The following is a 20,307-nucleotide window of genomic DNA, read 5'->3' on the forward strand; positions in this document are numbered from 1 at the left end:
CAGGGTGGGGGCCGCAGTCTCTCTCCGACGAGCTTTTGTTTTCTCTTCCGAGGGAGAGAGAGAAAAAAAAAGGAAAAAAGAAAAAAAAAGATGGACTGACTTTCTTTACGAAAGGATTTCAAAGGCCAAAATCTGAACGACACATGCACCGCACCGACAGCAGCGACCGAGAGTTGTGACCATACAGTGGCTTTCCCTGTGGCCGATGTGCAGCCTGCTGTGTGCGGTCTTCAAAAGAAAAAAAGATGCTCCACTGAACAAAGCTGGAAACATCGGGGGGAAATCAAGCGCTCGGACCCGATGTGACCGATAGGGAGGCGCAGCTCGTTTGTTTGTTGGAGGCTGCCGTGGACAGGCTGTAACAAAAATGACCCGAGTCTGAGGTAACAACACGAAGAGAGGAAATAAATAAACCCCCCCCCCCCAACACACACACACACACGCACGCACGCAACCGAATAACGGGCGGTTTATGCTAACTTAGCGAACATGCTAAAACAACATTTTCAATACGGCCATTTTTTTTTACGGAATGTAAACAAATAAATAGCTTCCGGGTAAGTTATTTAACGGCTCTGTTTGAAGAAACAAAGTGAGGCGAAGGCCTTAATGTCTTCAACATTGTTAGGTTATGTTTTTATAAAGCTTTCTCTCTTTTTTTATTTGTTATTTTTTTGGTGTGGTAACATCAGGCTACACCTAAAACAGAACAGTTGCTAACTAGTTTAGTATATCAAAAGGGCATACTGGTTTATTTCAGACTATATTACTGTAGAAGGCGTGCAATTTTCAAATACATGTAGCTACAGTATTACTCTACCCACATACCTGTATCAAGTAGTGTAGAAATGCAGTTGGACTTCAATATAACATAATATGGTAAAATATTAAAATGAATGTCATTTGATATAGTATAGATAAAATGAGTATGCAAAGTTTTGTATCTGTACATGGCATTACAAATAGCTATATTTCCAAGAGAACTGAAATGAAATGCGCAAAAACAGACAACAGGATTGCACCTACAAGCCTTGATGACTATCTAGATAATAATTGTAGATAATAATCTATTTTGATGTTGAAATTGACACCACACAACGGCTAAATCTGTGCACGTGCGTTTTTTTGTGATGCGCTCCTGTGGCATCAGTCTGTGACCTCTTAATCCTGAGAGCTTGGGTGTCAATAAGAAGAAGGTCACTGAGTTTTGTGGCATACAAAATGCATAGCCAGTAGCTGTTCTTCATGAAAAAGGGTCAGGTCAAAAAAACAGAGATATTGCACCGTGACCAGCCCAATAAATCAGCGTTAAGCCATGAACACAGATTTGACTTCCCCCTTTTGTCTTTTCCTTTCTTCTGATGGATTTGGGGACAATGCAAATAGAAAGCTACAAATGGATGAGGAGGAGTTATCAGCAGCTGCGTTTGAATCCAGGAATACCAACACAGACCGACTCTTAAACTGAATTCATGTGTGTGAGAGACGAGGGATGAGTTTTGTTGTGTTGTTTTTGTGCTCCGCCGATGGATTCGGCTGTTAGCACGGCCCTGCGGGGCAGCAGTGGCACCAACTACACAGCTGATGCCCCAGGTCCGAGCTTCACCAACCAGCTGGGTACTGCCTCGCCTATCGTGCCAAGGTAATTCCCTCTGTCCGTCCACCTTTCCTTTCTGCTTTGAAAATAAAGCTGCACTGTGCAATATTTGTACTTGTGTGGCTCCAGGATGTAGCAACTGGTTGAATTCTTTTTTTTTTTAAATTCCATTCAACCTAGTGTAAGGAATTGCAAAATGCACCATCCACACACTCTTTCTAGGAGCTACAGTGACTTGTATCTGACAAAAATAGGGAAAATTCAGCAGCGATACAATTAGCAAGCAGAATTCTGATATCAGCCCCAGAACATCAGGAGCGTGGTTACAAATTCTGGGCCTCCTGAAAAAAGTTCCCTCAGGACTTGAGGGAGAGTTAATATCTGGTGAAACAGGGATCATAGCTTTCATTTTCAAGATGGAAGTGAGCATGTAAATTAAATTATTTTATAATTCCTCTGCATTGTTGATGTTCTTGAATCACTTGCTTATTGAACGCAAATCAACGACATTCCGAGGAACACCGTAAATAGGCCTGATATGACCTACAACATAAGAATCTGACTTAGCCGGCTTTTAGACGTCTGAATCACTGCCCACATCTCTGATTTGTTCAGTGATTCAAACAGGTCTGGTGTCATTGACCACTGTTTCCTGTGGTTGGAGAACTCGATCACAAGTGCTCAATCTGAGTTTTGTCTGCAGGATTAAGAAACAAGATGTCATTTTCCCCACATGGATTGGTCAAACTATAACTAAAACCTTAAAGCTTAAAGCTGGAGTGCGTATGACTACAGGGGTTTCCAGAGCCATGTAGAGAGAGAGAGTTGTGTCAACTCCGTTCTTTAACTAATTGCCAAAAATCGCAGTTCTGTCTCTCTGTATTTACCGTGGATGTATTATATTTACGGATTTTGAATTCCCTTGATGCAACTCTTTCTCTACATTGCTCCCCCATTCAGCTCTGGCAAACCAAGCATTGCTGGTTGACGTGAAACTACTGGAGCGAGTATCGAGAAACTGTCTAGTAGTAAAAGCTTGCATCAAATGTCCAGATTCTTTGATCAACACCTAACCCTAATGACCTAATAATGGGGGTTTTTTTGGCGGGGGGCGGGGGGGTATGCATGAAATGCTGTTAGTAACTGTGATAACATATTGTATCCAGACTTTGAGGTTTGTACAATGATTTCAGCCCCTTTTCTTTTTTTTTTGGTTCCTTAGGGTTGTTTCCATAGTGACCAGCTTAGTGACCGCCACCACAGAGGCCACAGTGGGAACCACAGGAAACCTGTCTGCGTTCAGAGACCAAAGAGGGCGCGAGCACAGTCAAATCCATCAGACGTCGACGGCGTCCGTGCTGAGCGCCGCCGAGAGTAACTCCGTCCTGCAGGGCATCGCGGTGGCGGCTCAGGCCCTGGTACTCCTGTCCATCTTCCTCCTGTCCAGCCTCGGTAACTCTGCGGTCGTCGTCGTCATCATCAAGCACAGACAGCTTAGAACGGTGACCAACGCTTTCATCATGTCGCTGTCGTTGTCTGACTTCCTCACAGCTGTTCTTTGCCTGCCATTCTCCTTCGTCATGCTCTTCAGCAAGGACGGTATCTGGATGTTCGGTGATCGTTTCTGCGTGGCCAACGGCTTTTTCAACACCTGCTTCGGCATCATCTCCACCCTGACTATGACTTTGATCTCCTTTGACAGGTACTACGCCATAGTTAGACAGCCACAGGCTAAAATAGGGCACCAGAAAGCAACTCAGTTGTTGATAGGTGTGTGGTTGACTGCAGTCATTTTCTCTCTGCCTTGGTATCTGTTAGTCCAAACACCTACAGAAATCCATAAGCGAGGTTTCTACCACTGTATGTATGTGTTCCACTCTGGGACCTCACACATGGGGACGGCTTACAGCGTCTGCCTTATTGTTGTATGTTACTTACTGCCCTTTTCCCTCATGTGTTTTTGTCATTATAACATCTGCAAGACAGTTCGGCTCTCTGAAATCCGAGTCAGGCCAGTGACCACGTATGCATACTTACTGCGATTTTACAGTGAAATGCGAACAGCCACCACAGTTCTGATTATGATTGTTTTCATTATTTTTTGTTGGGGGCCTTATTGTTTGATGGGGCTGGTGACAGCAATGGGGGACTACACGTTCAACCCTGCAATGGACACGGTGGCCATCTGGCTAGCCTGGGCAAACGGAGCAATCAACCCTCTGATCTATGCCCTGAGGAACCCCAATATATGTATGTTACTGGGGCGGAGCAGAGAGGAGGGCTATCGGACCCGAAATATCGCTGCGTACCTCTCCAGCCAAACCCAGACCCGTGAGATTCGGCTTAACCAAGCGGAGAGGATAAGGGACCGCTATGTGAGTCGCGTAGGGGTGAACAATAACAGCCGGCAGTCAAGTTCAAGTCCTGGAAAAGGAGGAGGGGGAGGAGAGGTGGCAATGTGGGCCTGTAAAAACCCTGCGGTGTTCTTCTGCAGGGACGCCCAGCCTGACACTGCAACACCACCTAACTCTGTCAGCGCTCCAAAAATGAAGACAGCTGACACCAGCCTGTGATATTCTAGAAGACTTCTGATGATTGTTTTCATCTTATCTGTATTTTTTGTTGTTGTTGTTGTTGTCGTGGGTCTAGAGATTGCTATCACCAGTATGAGACATTTTTGGAAATACCTGATAGAATTTATGTCACAGACTCTCAAAAAATGGGTATGATTCAAAGCCACCTATTGATAGATTTTGTTCCAGGAATCAAAAGGATCATTTGAGTTGTTCATATACTACTATTAAACTGCAGAATTGTTTACACTATGTGGAAAGACAAAAGTTATAATGGTGAAAACTAGATTTGAAATTCCTTCCTGACTTTGAAGGACACCACGAAGTCCTCTCAAGGATCCATGGGACCAGCTGAACGACCTGTGGAATCCCTCTCAGTGATTAAAGCATGCAAGGCGATGCAGAACATTTCTGTAGAAAGCCATGACAAGTTTGTGCTTGTGCTTCAAAGGTCTTTGTGTCAAATATCATGTCATATGTAAATGCTGCAGCATGTGGATTTCGAAAAACTGATAACGGATCTAGCATTTCCTTAATCCTAAACCTTCCATGCTTGAAACATATATGTACATGTCATTTTCAAACTGTCATCATTGGTCTTTTGTTTAAGTGCTTAAAACGACCTTAAGTTACACTTTACTTTAACCAGTCACCACTGTCCAGACGATTTCCCATCAAATATGTGAGTCAAAGTCCGCCAAAGTTCATTTGTGTGGATGAATTATGAATGAATTGCATAGATACTTCGCCCTGTGACCAGATCCACTAATTGAATGCAATGAAGATGAAGAGATGAATTTTTTTGCTCCGAAATGTTGCTGTTTTAAATGCTGACGCGACCAGGCCAGTAGGGTGGGTGGTTATGGTGCTTGGTTTGTTGGATTACCAAGTGTCTGAGACCGGGCATTTTGCATCCTGTTTCTGTGGCCAACAGTCAAGGTTCTTTCTTTTAACCGTGACCGCAATCCTTCCCCTAACCTTAACCGAAAGCTAAAGTAAGTAAATTCAGTTACTTGCTGTTTCAAACAGTTTTATTCAGTTCACCAAATCGATATAAACTTGGCCCAGCAACCACCTATCTGTAGCAGAGCTATCTCCTCACATTTCCATCATTTCCGTAACTTTAAACCAGGAAATAACTGTATACAGTATTAATTTGAGGTGACAAGCTGACATGGAGCTCCAATAGTAAAAGCCACTAATTTGGTCAATGACAATGATTCAGTACGCTCAGTTCAGCTTAAAGAGGACCTGTTATGCTTTTCCTTATTTTCTGTCATATATGTAATGTTACAATGTCGGATATTCATACTAAACGTCAAACGTCAAGCCAAAGTTGTCAAATGATGAGGTAAACGAATGTAAAAGTAATCCCTGTGAGCCAAAAGCTCAGGCTTCAGACTGCTCTGAACGCTCCATTTCAGTTTTTTCAACCGTCGTGTCTATCTGATGTCAGATAGGCACGGATGTCCTTATATGGTATCTCTGCTCCAGGCACCGATGAGAGGTTTATGTTTATGTCAATGTTGCATAGTAGCGTTAGGTTTACAGTTTGCCTTTGGAAATTCTTCCAAAGGCTTCCGGAATTTGGCCGGCCAATCAGAAGAAAGTGGGCTTTTAAGGAGGCGGGCCTTACAGAGACAGGAGGGTGAACTTTAAAGATTTGTTTGTTCACATACTGAACACCTCTACTTTAGTTTCTCTGGCTTAGTTTAGTTTCTCTAAAACCAGAGTGACCGTCAGCACAGCATTTGACATGAGGAGAGAGCTTCAGATTCTGAATACACTTCATTTCAGTTGGAGTTGGAATTATACTTGTTGGCCAGACAGGATATACAAAGACCATTTTTTTCACATGGGACCCTTCTGGCTTGTCAGGGCAGGAAAAAGCATGGATATACACATAATAACACAGATGGTGGCTCTGTTCAGTTTACTGTACCTGTGTACTGTACCTGTGGTACCAGGTAAGACATATCAGTGTGCCAGCACTATGTGCAGTTCCACAGCTGCAGCACTGTACATGTGAATGAAGTGTCACCATTACTGATGTTTTTAGTTATTATCAGTCAATAAATGTCTGCTGTGAGAGTGGTTAATTACATAAGGTCACCTCCATGCACTAATAAGAACGACACCAAGACTGATGTTGGAGGAGAGCGAGGGAGATGTAAATGGGTGTGCTCAAAAAAATAAAAGGGAGAAACCGAAGAAGGATACATTTCTCTCTGTGGGTTAGTGACCTCAGTTGGCAAGCATTTGTCCACAGTGGCAAAAAAAAAAGTATTAAGAGTCATAAATCTAGTCAGCCATCCAAAAAGAGTAGCCCTCACCTGAATGGCTGTCTTTTCTCCAACCAATCCTTGTTGTAATTATGCATTTTATCCACCAGCCTCTCACATTAGCCAGCCTCTGAAGATGTGCAGTATACAGCTGAGCTCCATTGTCTGTGCCACAGGTGCTGCAGGGAAGAAGATTCAGGTGCCGCTAACGCTTTATTTTACGAGTCCCTAATTTGTGAGTAACTTCCTGAAATGTCCTTGGAAATTTCGGATACAATTTCTTTTAACCTAGAGAGTATTTTAGTCAGTTCAGCAACATGCAAAATGTAAAAATGTGTCTACAGGCAAGCACACAGGTTTATAATGATGAATGAATTCTAATATTTATGAAACATTCTTTCAAGTACATTTCTTTGGAAATCAACAGCTTGTTATAAACCCAACAAAAATAACCTCAAACTAAGTGCCTCGTTACTTTGTCTTTATTTTCCTGACCATTTGTACCAAACATATGCTTCTGTTATGTAGTTGTGTGGGAAACGGCATACCGCATATATGAAAAAAGGGAGGGAAATCAGTGGATTCCATGTCTGTGATGTCAACCCTATCAGTAAGGATTATAATTCAAAATAATAACAACCATTTCAATCTAATATAATAACGGATCTGCAGTTTTAAATGATAACTGAGAAAGGAAGCGTCAGTTTTCAGCACTTGTTTAGCAGGGTAGCTGCTGTCCTGTGCCTTGAAAGCTGTTTTATCAGCTCACATCCTGTACTGAACCCTAAAGGCCATCTGTCTTTGAGGATTGCTACCCCACAGGGCTATTTAAAGACATAAAGACAAGCAGAACAGGGGATCTGAGAGAGGATGGAAAAGGACAGCACCCTGTTTTTAATAGTTTTAAACACAGCCGGCCCACGTGAGGGGAGCATTTGGGGTGATGCGGATGTTAAATCCTCTCATTTAGAAGAGTCGAGATGATCCTACCATTTTTACATTTTCGACTTACAAAATGAACAGAAAATTCATAATGAAGCAGCGGCAGACGATGCACTCAGATCCTTTACTTAAAGGTACTACACTGCTCAAAAAAAAATTAAGGGAACACTTAATCATCACAGTATATCACCAAGTCAATTAAACTTCAGGGCAATCAATCTGTCCGGGTGGGAAGCATAAGCGATTGTGAATCAATTTCGCCTGTTTTGATGCAAATGAAATTGGCAACAGGCGCACTGGAGAGGCAACAGCGAGACAACACCCAAGACACATTGAATCCTCCAGCGCTGAGACCGCTGTATGGAACATTTAGAAGGCATAACAGCCTGGATTTTTCTGCATAGAAAAATGATTTATAACTTATTAAAATAAATAGCCTAAGCAAATAGTAGCCAGACTTTTTGTAGTAGGCTAATTACTGATCAAAAGTATTTTTTTGATTAACAAAACGGACACTTGTAGTTACATTTTTCAGACTTCAAATAGGCCTACAATAAAAATGTTGGTATGCTTGCCAAAATGATGTCCAAACAGTTGTCCTAAACAACTGCAAAGTCAAGGTTGATATTAATCCTATGATAGGGCAGACTTACATGCTTACATCTTTTCACAGACAAGTTATTGATTTGTCCATCCTGTTATATCAGTAATACTTTATAATTGTCAATTGGCGTAATTTCCATCACTTATCAGGCATCAGGTGTTTTCTCTGTCCTGAGCTGCTGTCACCTTTTGTTGGCTCCCAGTAACTGGGCACTGAACGCCCGTCACATGATAACAGGCGATTTAGATGGTAAACGAAATCGGAGCAAATAAAAAGTGCTTCTGCTTTTGTAAGAAATGTCAGAACCAGAATAGAACAGAACATGAGATTCATGGGCTGAAAAAAAAAGAAAAAAAAAGGAGCAGCACACTCCAAAGCTTTTGAAAAAGTTCATAATTCACTTCAGCCATTTCCTCACTGACAAGTCCTCTGCCATGCCTGTTCCAATCACTTGCAGTATGCTGATGACAGAGCATGATCATGTGAAAGTATGAAGTAACAATGCTAATGAGTTTGGTGAGAGTCAGTAGAACTGGTTCTGAATGGCTGTACAGCGGTAAACCAGATATTGCTTGTAATCTGCTGAGCTAACATTTGAAAACTCTCCTCATTATCGGACATGATCTCACATCTCTCGCTTGCGCACACACACACACACACACACAATGCAGTGGGTGAGGTCTGGGCGTGACTGCCTCCACCAGGAATGCAGTAGTGTGTGTTTTGAACTCTCCGCATACTGCATACTGCACTCTCACCCAGGCTGATCTTGTCAGTTTCTCTGTACATTCTGACAGAGAGACACTGATTAACTCTCATGAACGCATCAGGGTGGAAAAAGGAAACAAAAAAAAGAAGAGGAATACAGAGGAAGAAACGCAAATACGAGCTGAGGCGAGGTGTGGATAGATGAAGCAAATGAAAGAGGATTTGTATTGTTTGTTTTTTTTTGGACACCTGCAAGTTTCTGCCAAACTTTAAGGGGAAATCCTCGTCTGAATCAGCTCTCTGTGACTTTTCTTTCTCTTGTGGATGTACCCAGTTCCTAACTTCTTGTAGACTACAACTGCAGGCTCCCTTTGAACGTTTTAAATTCAACTTGAGCTCTGCTGGAAGTTTCAGATTTTTATTTAAGGTTTATTTTTGTTGCTGTATCTTCAGTCAGAAGTTGTTTCGTGTTACAAAACATACAAAATGTGATGAATATATTCCCCCCTGAAGGAATTGAGAGTAGTTTTCAGTGAGGACCAGCTACAGATGTTCACCTGACACCTGTACTGCAGCTACTCGCACTGCTGGGACTGGACATGGCGTCTTGCTGCATCCCATAGAAGTGGATCACAAAGGTAAGAATCCGGCGATGATCCGGCGATGACGACACCGTAGGTCCATAGGGTTTATCAGGCACGTAGCCGGGAGTCCAAATTCCCCCAGCACAACCCACCCTCTTTACAATAACCAAAATAGCCTTTCATTTTCAACATTTTTTCTTCCTGGTTGGTAACACTTCTGCAGTATAATTTTGTGTTACGAATCAGGTACCAATGTATACAGAGGAAGAAAACAAGACAGTGGGGAATAAGGGAGTAACATTGGGCTTTTCAGAGGAAAGGAGAAAGTATTTTACATACTGGATACATACAAGGTCCAGTATTAGGAAACAGAGCTGTTGGAAAGATTGGTGTCAACAACACTGATATTCTGCTGAACCTGTAAAGTAATTATAGGTGTAACACATTTCACCATATTCTATAAACAATTCACAATTTTTCAACAATTTCTTTTTCAAATTTTCACCAGATTATTGTAGTATTCACAAAAAATATTTTTTTCATTTATTTATTTATTTATTTATTGTTTTCTTCTCTTTCTCTGTCATTTGTGTCTCGCTACCCAATGATCTTTTCAAAGTCTTCTCCAGGCTGCTAAAAAAATGATATGAGATATGGAGTGTAATTATGTGATTGTTCGTAGAATGTAACCTCCTTAAAACCTTGAAAATTCCCAGAAACAGCACAGGATGTATTATGTTTTACTTGATAAAGAAAAAAACAAAAAAAACATGGTAACATGACAAAAATGCTCCCTTGCAAGTCATCAGAGTTTAGTGAACCGAGTGGAGTGAAACCAAAAAGGTCTGTCCCTGAACTTGGATCTTACTGTTTTGTTGGCCTTTGGAACCTGATAGATTTTCTATCTGGGGCGACTATTTGGAGTTCAAATAAAATGTGCACAGGCTTAATGTGGCAGATTGTCCTGGTTACTGTTTGGTCACTGCTGCCACGTTGGTCCCACATATCATTCAGTTATCTGATCTAATACAAATGACTGAATTTATATAATGGATTATTCCAGATTGGGGGTTCCCATCATTGGATAATGCCCTACTATAATCTGCAATGGTCATTGGACCACAGTCCAGAATACAAAATACAACAATCAAAACCAAAAAACTAAGCCTGAATCCAAATGTCCAGACTTCCCCACGCTCGCAGACCTAGGACTGTCCAAGTCCACAATTCAGTAAGCCTGCAAGGGGCCTCAAGCATACTTTCTGTGGACTTTCAGAGAGTCTGCAGACTTTACCGGACATAAAGTCCCCCTCCATTCCACAGTACGGACGTCCTCACAGACTTGATGTGATGATCATAGACTGTATATAAAGATGGCAGACGCTTCTCCACTTCCTCCCGCTGTACAAAAATGAAGGCAAACTCTCCCCCGGATACAGCCGCTGCCATCTTGCGCTGGTGACGTCATTCGGAGCCAGAGTCTGCACAGTGGTCATCGGCGGTATCGAGGTCCTGCCCATACATCCGCCCCAACCCAATCGCGAGCGCACCACAGTCAATCATGATGCCTCACCTCATTTTTATAGCATCAAATAAGTAATTAAAACCAAACTTAACTCTTCAACAAACATCGGCTTGTTTGGCCCATGTCTCATTGACCTATACTGCAGCCAGCCACGAGGGGGGCGATTGAGACGTTTTGACTTCACTTTCAGGGAGCTGTCATGTCGTCCATCTTCACATACAGTCTATGCTGATGATGATGAACACGTCACAATACGTATGACTGATGTCCATGAGGGTTCAGTCCACAAGTCCGGAGGGTGCACATTTGGATTCAGCCACACTGATGAGTTTCCTATTCCTTGCCTGTACGGGAACTGAAAATCTGGGGCTAAAAGTTTGTTCTTAGGGTTGTGCTAGAGGCAAAGTTATGAGGCCATTAAAATGAAAAGTTTCATCCCCCCCTTGGGAGCATGAATTTGCTCAGTCATTTAACAGAAACAATTAGCCCATTAGAAATTGATATTTCTTGTGTGCTAGAGGAAAGGTCGAGGGGGGGGGGTCACAAAATTAGACATGGACTATGATTTTCCACAGAAAATATTATGTAGGTTTGTCCTGACTAGTGGCCCACGAAACACACAAAAACCTGTGCTGTACAAACCCTCACAATTTGATGCAATACAAAAGATGAACAGCTGTGTTACAAGGTACAAGCCTGTGTTAAAAAAATTAGCTAACTACAACTCCCAAGGTGCTTTTCGGGCAAGAAACATCCAATCACTGATATTAAAGTTCTCTTATGCGCGCCGGTAAGTGGTAGCTCAGAAAACACAACACATTAAGATCAATCTGGATCAATTTTGGAGCCAAGGCTCATGGGTAATGTAGTATTTTGAACCATCCTCCATGCTAAAATTGGGAATTAAACATGATTTTTCAGAAACTAAGCTCAAATGATTTAAAACAATCTAAATAATCCATTAAGGTTTGAGTTGTTCTTCAGGTTTTCACCGGGTTCTGGATTATTATCACTCCATTATCATGCTGTCTTACACACAACACGCATCATCTGATTCTGATTCTGATCACTTCAGTCAGTCAGAATGTTAGCGTTCTTCAATATGATTACATAAATTCCACGAAACTATTCAAAAATGGCTCATCAGGAGACAGCAGTGACAGATACAGGAAGCAGTCCTGTTTTTCTGCTTGATGAGGGCATTATGGTTAGCGGCTTCATCAACAACACACACACACACCTTCACGTTGGGAAAGAATGAGCTCTAGCAAACATTTACTGAGGGAATTCGTCCTTGAGTGAGACCGTGAATCCCCTCCGGCTCCAGGTCTGCCGCTCTGCCGCTAACACTGACTGCGAGAGAAAACATACTTTATCTACAGGGATCGATAAAAGCATTGATTAAACCCTGCAAACTCTGAGCTGATTGGTCCGTCTGAGCATCAGGGTGAATTCTAACCCCTGTCCTCAATCTATACACAACATGAACACACACAGAGTGCTGATCATTATTAGAGTCCTGCAGCGACCATTGACATGCTGTTATGTAAAAACACATTTATGTGATGGCAAGGACACTGACGCTGACTGACTGAGTTCCAGTACTTTCATTTATTTGTTTATGTGTTGTTTGTAGGGCTTAAGTGGTCGGTCAGTGAGTCGATCCAAACTTCTGAGACCACTAATCAAGATACTTCTATTTTGCATTTGTTTCGAATGTAATACTATTTTTTTCCATTACAAATGATAATATCAACTTAACAAGTTGTTGAGTGAATAGTTGAATCTTTGAAAAATGTTCAGGAATTTCAGAAAAATCTTAGTATTTGGTATGTCCCCCCTTCTGCTTTAATGACAGCATGCACTCAGGCTGGCATGGACTCCACGGGTTTGTGCAAACCCATGACCCATGTTATCCCAGTACGATTTGACAATGTTCCAAAGGGCTTCTTGTGATGTCACAGAAGGTTTGGCTTCCTGTGTCTTCAAGTGCCCCCCATAAATAGTTCAATGGGGTTGAGGTCAGGTGACTGTGGAGGAAAGTCTATGACAGTCAGGACTCCTTGGTCTTCTTTGGTCTTCAAGTAGTTCTTGCAAAGCTTTGAGGTGTGTTTGGGGTCCTTATCCTGCTGCAGTATGAATCCCTCCCCACAAAGATGCAAACCAGAGGGATACAGCATGTCTCTGAAGAATGGAGTGGTACCTCTCCTTGGTCAGGGTGTAGTCGATTCGGTGTAGGTGTCCAACTTCAGAGTAGGCAAACCCCCCCCCCAGACTTGAATATTCCCATCACCATGTTTTACTGTTGGTTTGATACACTGCGGTATCATTCTCTCTCCTGTTCGTCTCCTTACATACACCCTTCTGTTACTGCCATAAATCTCAAACTTGGATTCATCAGTAAATAAGACTTTTCGTCAACCACAGTAAAAATGATGGTATTTCTTAGCCCACCCCAAGCAATTGGCCTTTGTGTCCCCCTCTGAGAAGTGGTTCAGAAACTGCAACTCGTCCTCTGAGACCACTACAAGACAGCCTTCGTTTGACAGTACTTTTGCTGATTGGAGTCTGGCGTTTTTTATTTAGCAGATTCTGTATCGGTGATGAAGTTGCTTTTCTATCTCTTAGGGAACTAAGCCTGATGTTTTGATCTTCTGATGGTGTGGTCACTTTTGGTCTGCCTGATCGAGCTTTGGATACAACTGATCCCGTTGCTGCAAAGCATTTCAGAGTTCTATGCACTGCCCCCTTAGAAACCTTTAGTCTAGCCATGATTTGACACTGAGAAAGCCCCTCTTTGCTCAGAATAATAATTTGACTTCGGACACTTTCACTTAGTTCGGATGCCATGTTTCCCACTATCACAATGCTACTTAGTAAGCAATGATCTGCTGGAAACTTGAGGCACAGCCATATTTATAACAGGTGAACACTGGCTGCAAGCTGAGTTCATTGAACAAGCCTCCGATGAGTAGATTAGAGTGCCATCTGAATGCATGCAACTCAAAGAAATCTGACCTTTTGTAAGTAAAACTGCACGACGGTATATAAAGTTTGACAAAATAATCTTAATTCAGGTCCATTTACTAGCTTTTTTCTAAACTTTCTACCGCAGTTCACAGTTCTCATCAGTGGACAGCTGATGAGACACTTATAATTTTGGTTGAAATAATGAATTTTGAATGTTGATCACTAACAATATCTAGGGCTCCTTTAAAAATAATGTGTGTCTGTGAGCACCCGCCCCCTTTGTATTTAGTCTTTTTAAAAACTGGACCAGGTCTGAATCAAACAACCAATCAGGGTAATCAGGGCTTCTGTGTTTGATTCCTCTCTTCCAACTGTTCTGATTCACACTCCGATCCAGAAGGTGGAACCTTCTGTAGAACGCCCTTGTTTGTATAGATTGGTTGTTTGATTCAGACCTGGTGCAGTTTTTACAAGCCTAAATACAAAGGTGCGGGTGCCCTTACATTAAATATTGTTAGTGACATGCAATGGTCAAAATTAGTTATTTCAACCGAAATTATAATTCAATAATATTGCCTACTGTAGCTTTAAGGTCACGTGACGACAGCTGAACCAACTTAATGACAACTATGCAAACTCCATCTGCTGATGAAGACTTGAGATGCAGTTGAAAGCCCAGAAAAAGCTAGTAAGTGGACACTGAGTAAAGACTATTTTGTCAAACCTCTTCCAAATTCAAGTTCAAAAAGTTAAATAAAGAGTTCGAATTAGTGCTAACTCGACTAGCTACAACATTGAAACGTATCAGTAATAATAGTGTAACAATATATAACATACAATGTACACTGACAGGAACCATTCAACTGGATAATGAGCACTTTTACGTAATCAGTATGTTCATATTAGCGATGGATCAGATGTAAGGAGTCACTCATAGTGATGAACCCACAGAGAATTACTCTGCAACATTAACTTTAGAAGACTTTAAATGAATACGTTCATGCAGGTTAAAGACAAAGATTTTGAATGTAAAACCTTTACTTGTTATGTGTTTTTTCAGTCTCATGCAGTTTGCCATGGGAATTATACACATTCATGCCCCAAACGATATTTGTCCATTTTGGTTCTAAGGTGATCTGACATTAGAAAACTTCCAAGTTTTACATAAATCATTTCAAACACTCATCTCGTTCGACAGTAAACTCAAACACAGAAATTAGGCCCCTGGATTAGCCGTTGTAGCTAACTGCAAAGTGATCTATTTTTGGGGCAACTTGACGGCTAAATAAAGTAGTTCCCTATTCATCTGCACATGGTTTGTTTACATGTGTGAGGCTTTGAGGTTTCTGTAAAAAAAAATTTTGTTACCTTTCCAAAGGTTCTCGCAGTTAGAAGCAAACACACACACGAAAAATGGCTTGTGCTGCTTAACCCTTGAATCTTGAAAATTCCGATTCTTCTCTACAGTTTTGTATGAGTGGCTACATCTCTACAGGCTCTTGTACCTTTAGAGCTATGTGTTACAGACGTAACCTACAGGGAACCATTTCCAGACATTTTTTTTAAACCAAAAAGTGAAACAAAACAACCTGATCTGCCACAAATAAAGGTTTCAGCTTTACGTTAGATCTCAGCTCAGCCTCACCGAGATGATGAATTGTTTGAACTGTGCTGGCTGAGTGTGTGGTTGTTACATGACATGAACACTTTTATCCCAATAACACTGTTAGGTATACAGTATGCTCCAGCCCTACCTAGGCCTCACAGGTAACTGTGTCCATCAGAGAATTTACACTATCAGTCTGGCCTCCAAGACTTTCATTTTCATTTGAAAAACCCCAGACCTGAATCTGGTTAAGCATCATTTGTCTGGGCTTGGTTGTCCCTGATCAGTACGACTTCTTCCTGCTGAGGGTGTGTCTCTGTCTGCCTGCCTGTCAAGTCTGCATGCTTCACATAACTGTCCTGTTACTCCTGATTCGCCTGTCAGCCCAGTCCGACGCTAACCTGTTCTCTACCGCCGGCATTAGAGCCAGCTTTTCACTCACTGACTTGGGAGCCAATCGTTAATCAGAATTCCCTGTATAAACCTGACTGTCAGCAGTGTCAGTTCTGGAGTTTAAAAAGAGGCTTTGCAGCGCCTGGTAAGTAGATGGCTCATTTATTTAAGAATGCTTCCAACACAACCGATGAACACGAGACATCCTAAAGACTTAGGATTACTAAAGACTAACCCTAACCCGAGCCAGTACGTCATTTCAAGCACCTCTACAACCCTTCTATGAGAGACCGCAGGGGACAACCACATGATTCTGGACTCATGGAGAGAGAGACTGCCACCACATTTAATAAATAAAAACAGATACATTCTTCCTCAGCGACAACAAGCTCTAGTGCAGAGTGCAGCCATGTTTGTTTATGATGACCACCCCCCCCTCCCATCAAACTTTGACCAGATCAAGCAAAGGGCCCTGAGAAGGACCATTCTTAGGGTTAGGGGGCAACAGACGAGTACCGCATTGACTGTAATCTATTTAAAGACAGTGTTGCTGCTAATCGGTCCCACTTCAGGGTTTACATGCTTATATGTACATTATGTGTGCTTAAACTAATATTTACAATACACAAGTTGGTTCAGTGCCATTTGAAGTGGCCACATGCTATGATGAGGGGGGCCCCCCCCAAACCAAATCCTGCTTAGGGTCCCCAAAAGTCTAGTGCCAGCCCTGCTTCAACATCTGATGTTGATTGGTGGGATTAAATTGCCAACTTAATTATGTCAGCATGACAAGTTAGCATGAGCTAACTATTGCGTAAAAAGTTATCTTTTGCTCAATAACCTTTTTTCCGTATGTTGATTTCAACAAACACTATACTATAATCATTTGATATCAACAGGAAAGCATTCAAAACATGAGTCGTCAGGTCATAAATCAACAAAACAGCTACTTTAGAATGTCACTGCCAATTAAATTTTACAAATGAAAGCGAAGGGGCCCAAATCTTTAATACTTTATTTTTGGTTTTCTTTCTTTATGTAGTTTAAATTCCCTTTTTTTTTTTTTTTTTTTTTGAAGCTGTGAGCAGCTTCTCCATTTGCTTTGTGCATTGCATTGTGGGAGAATAGTGTACGGTTAAATGTCCACGAGTGTACAAAAACACATCTACATATTTATTGTTTTTGCCTCATCGCCCTTAATATTTTGAAAATGTTAAAATGCACAAACCTGCAAGCACAGTCACAACCACACTCCCAGTGACAAAATGTGAGACCTTTCGGATAAACAGTGACATTTTGAAAGCCCCAAAAGAGAACAATATTTTATGCAGTAGCGGATCATAATTGTGAGATACAATGTATGTCAAACCAGGGTGTTGCGATCAATCAATTTAATTTAATTTTTTTGGTTGGGGGATCAATCTCGGGTTCACAGTAGTCACCATTACCTTAGGTTTCCTAATACATTGGTTGGAGTTTTGAAACCAAGATGCAAATCTAAATGTATTAAAAGCGTAGAACAGATAACTCCAACTTCTTGGTCAGAGGCTTTCAAGACTATCTGACGATTTCCGCCCCTTTACAAAACCAGCCTGGTCTCGGAGTTTGTGTTTTAGTAACTCTTGCAGTCAAGTCAGAAAGCACTACGATGAGTATTACCACTCCGTGACTGGATAAAAAAAACGGACCTGAGTATGTCGCTGTTATTCACAGCTACACTGAAACTATTTTCTGTGGTGCAACATACCAAAGTGCTGTTTCTCATCATAAATCAAAATAAACCATCAAACAGGGGACTGTGATGGAAGTGCACTGAACCACACCCTCATGACTCAGCATTGTGAACAAGAAAGGCTCCAGTTGTGGCTTGTTAATCACACCCAAATCAATGTGTGTGTGTGTGTGTGTGTGTGTGTGTGTGTGTCTCGTTGTGTTGGTTTGTGTATGTGTTTGATCATGTTGGTGTTAATTGATTGGAGACAAAATGTGGAGACATGTTGGTGGGTGTTGCAAGCCACAAAATAAGTATGCTCATTCTGTCCTGAAGGTGGTGACACAAGCCCAAGAGGTCATCACAGGGTCACAGTTTATTGATCATACTAATGTTTTGATCCCTCTGGGCCTTCGTCCAAGTGTGTTTTTTTCTCCCCACAATTCACACAACATTGATCTTAGAAGCAAAAAACAAGAACAGGAAGACGTGTGACACCATGACACATAATTAAGTCTATCTGCTGAATGGAAAACATTGACCCTCGGCTTTCATAAATCATTCAAAGTTGTGTAATCACGTGAGCCTTTTGCACCTTGAGTGTACCATAATTAGGTCTATAAAAACCCCAAAACCTCGTGCATGACACACTAAGGAATCTCATCGTAGTTTGCAAATTAAATATCCAGTATAAACTCCTCTTGTGTTCAGAATTTCGTCAATGTTAGATGTCATGTTTGAAGTCACTGTGTAAAAGAGGACATTTTGTATATAAGAGGTGAATGTTCAAACAGGAGATTAGAGACATTCTGTGTCAAAGAATGTTGGAAACAGTTTTTTTTCTCCCCTTTTCATTTGATAAATTGATTTGATACTTAATACTTTTTGTGTCTTTTATTCATTGTATTTTTCACAGATGCCTCTTTAGCTGTCTCACCATTGTCCTCGATTTGGTTGAATGTTTTACATCTTTGAGCATCTTATCAACGCTTCGTTCAAAAGTGCATCAAGATCAGTACCAATGAGTAAATGACACACACACACACACACACTCACACAATTTCATACTCCTCTTTAGTCAATACGTCTGGTGAGGTCCCTGCTGTAACCATGACGTCCCGGCTGAAGCAGCCCCAGGGCCGTGGCCTGTCTTCTCTGTTTTCTTGCTGCTTCAATGGAAGTGATCAACCGGAGATCACCTACCACCATGACAACATCAACACTATGGCCGTGCTGGAGCCCACCCTGCCTATGCCCCCCCTTCAAGAACTGGACTCTATGTTCGCTGAGCTGGTGGTGAGCGCAAGACCAGAGTCGATGCTCCTTTTCTGAACAATTAGTATTTCTATGTGCCTTCAAACCTCCATAATTATTCCAACACCTTTCTTCTTATCTTCCCTCATTCTCCCTATTCTATCCTTTCTTTCTTCTCTCCCAGGATGAACTGGATCTTACAGAGGAGCACAAAGCAGCCATGTTTGCTTTGCCGGCAGAGAAAAAATGGCAGATCTACTGTAGTAAGAAAATGGTAAGAAACCATAACTACAACAGCCACCTTATATGTATTGGCAGTTTATGTATATGTGAGCTCCCGGGCAGCTGCATGTCTTGGGTAAGAGCTGCTACCAATTAAGAGATCAACATGCCTCAAACAAACTACTACTACTGATTCAAGCAGAAACCACCACGGTTGAATGCTGAAGCCAATGTGAAGCACTAGATGCTGGAATTAAAAAAAACCCCAAAACTTTGGACTTCTTTCACAAGACGTTACGGTCTCAATATTTCACTACCAGTAGTGAGATATATTTTGGTGGAGGGTTTTTAGTTTTAAAATGATTGATCGATTGATAAATTGATAAAGTCTTATGTTCTGGGAGTGTTTTTTTTTTTTTGCATGACTGACCGGCGTTTCAGCCAATACCATGTGTGTTTGCTCGTGGCTAGTCCCTCTTCAGGCTTCCTATCTACATATGATGTTACCTACAAGTGGTTGTTTGACACCATGCCTGGAATCATGCTCACATTTTCTCTATTTTGACATAATAAACAAAGGCTCACAGGCAACATATGACACGTGGATTTGTTGTCTAGTATTTGTAAGCACATGTATGACCCCTGACCTGTGTGTCTGTATATATGTGATATTTCAGAAGGCAGAGGAGAATATAGGAGCAACCAGCTGGCCCGAGTATTACATCGACCAGCTCAGGTCCATGGCTGCTGTGAGTAACTCTAACTGTAAACAGATTTTGCCTTATTGCCAATTTTCTTTGTAAAATTTTGTGTTTATAAAATATTTTTAAAGCCACTTTGAGTAATGAAAATAAATGAATAAATAAATAAAAATGTTGTTACCCCCATGTAGTAGTATCAAATAGGACACTGTTCATTTTACACATAGGGGCTTTAAGTTTGATTTTTTTTTTTTCATGGTGGATGTTGTCATACATATATTGATATATATGTATTTCTTTTTGTAGCTATGATGTTCTGGGTGGGTTTAATCACCCGCTGCAGATCCCTCTGGTCCTGGGCTTTGCACATCCCATGTCACTTTCTATTTAAATTGCCATTTTTTGTAACTGAGTGAGTATATACCCCTTTGGAATTGTGCGGCACTCTTTTTTTAACTCCTTCAACTCTTTTCCCAGAGGAGGACTCTGCTGGCACTGGAGGATGAGGACGAGAAGGGAAGACATACGATCGTAGATGGTCTAAAGACAGCACTGAGGACACAGCCAATGGGGTACAATTGCAGTTCTAACACTGCAAATGTAGAGATTTCCCCAAACTTACATTTCCCTTTCCC

At 41.5% G+C, this 20,307-nt stretch overlaps 2 protein-coding genes across 3 annotated transcripts in view; both read left to right on the forward strand.

Moving 5' to 3' along the window:
- The first annotated feature begins 1,526 nt into the window (after positions 1 to 1,526).
- Positions 1,527 to 4,860, forward strand: LOC139298049 (G-protein coupled receptor 135). Its single transcript, XM_070920875.1, has 2 exons — positions 1,527 to 1,642; positions 2,820 to 4,860. Exons 1-2 carry the CDS (start codon positions 1,527 to 1,529, stop codon positions 4,168 to 4,170), a joined length of 1,467 nt encoding a protein of 488 aa, XP_070776976.1. The 3' UTR covers positions 4,171 to 4,860.
- Positions 4,861 to 8,809: 3,949 nt separating this feature from the next.
- daam1a (dishevelled associated activator of morphogenesis 1a) overlaps positions 8,810 to 20,307 on the forward strand; it is a 29,876-nt gene continuing 18,378 nt past the window's right edge. For both annotated transcript variants that reach the window (XM_070921081.1, XM_070921082.1), the window contains exons 1-5: positions 8,810 to 9,344; positions 18,574 to 18,791; positions 18,934 to 19,023; positions 19,649 to 19,720; positions 20,150 to 20,244. In XM_070921081.1, the coding sequence (XP_070777182.1) occupies positions 18,606 to 18,791; positions 18,934 to 19,023; positions 19,649 to 19,720; positions 20,150 to 20,244 (443 nt within the window). In that variant the 5' untranslated portion in view covers positions 8,810 to 9,344; positions 18,574 to 18,605. The remainder of the gene's footprint in view (positions 9,345 to 18,573; positions 18,792 to 18,933; positions 19,024 to 19,648; positions 19,721 to 20,149; positions 20,245 to 20,307) is intronic.

Source organism: Enoplosus armatus, chromosome 15 (assembly GCF_043641665.1).
Source record: "Enoplosus armatus isolate fEnoArm2 chromosome 15, fEnoArm2.hap1, whole genome shotgun sequence".
Lineage (NCBI taxonomy): Eukaryota > Metazoa > Chordata > Actinopteri > Centrarchiformes > Enoplosidae > Enoplosus > Enoplosus armatus.

What these genes read in the sequence shown, in the direction of transcription:
- LOC139298049 (XM_070920875.1), top strand. Translation starts at nt 1,527, where the DNA reads ATGGATTCGGCTGTTAGCACGGCCCTGCGGGGCAGCAGTGGCACCAAC. An exon ending in GCCTCGCCTATCGTGCCAAG is followed by an intron (nt 1,643 to 2,819) that starts GTAATTCCCTCT and finishes TTGGTTCCTTAG; the next exon opens with GGTTGTTTCCATAGTGACCA.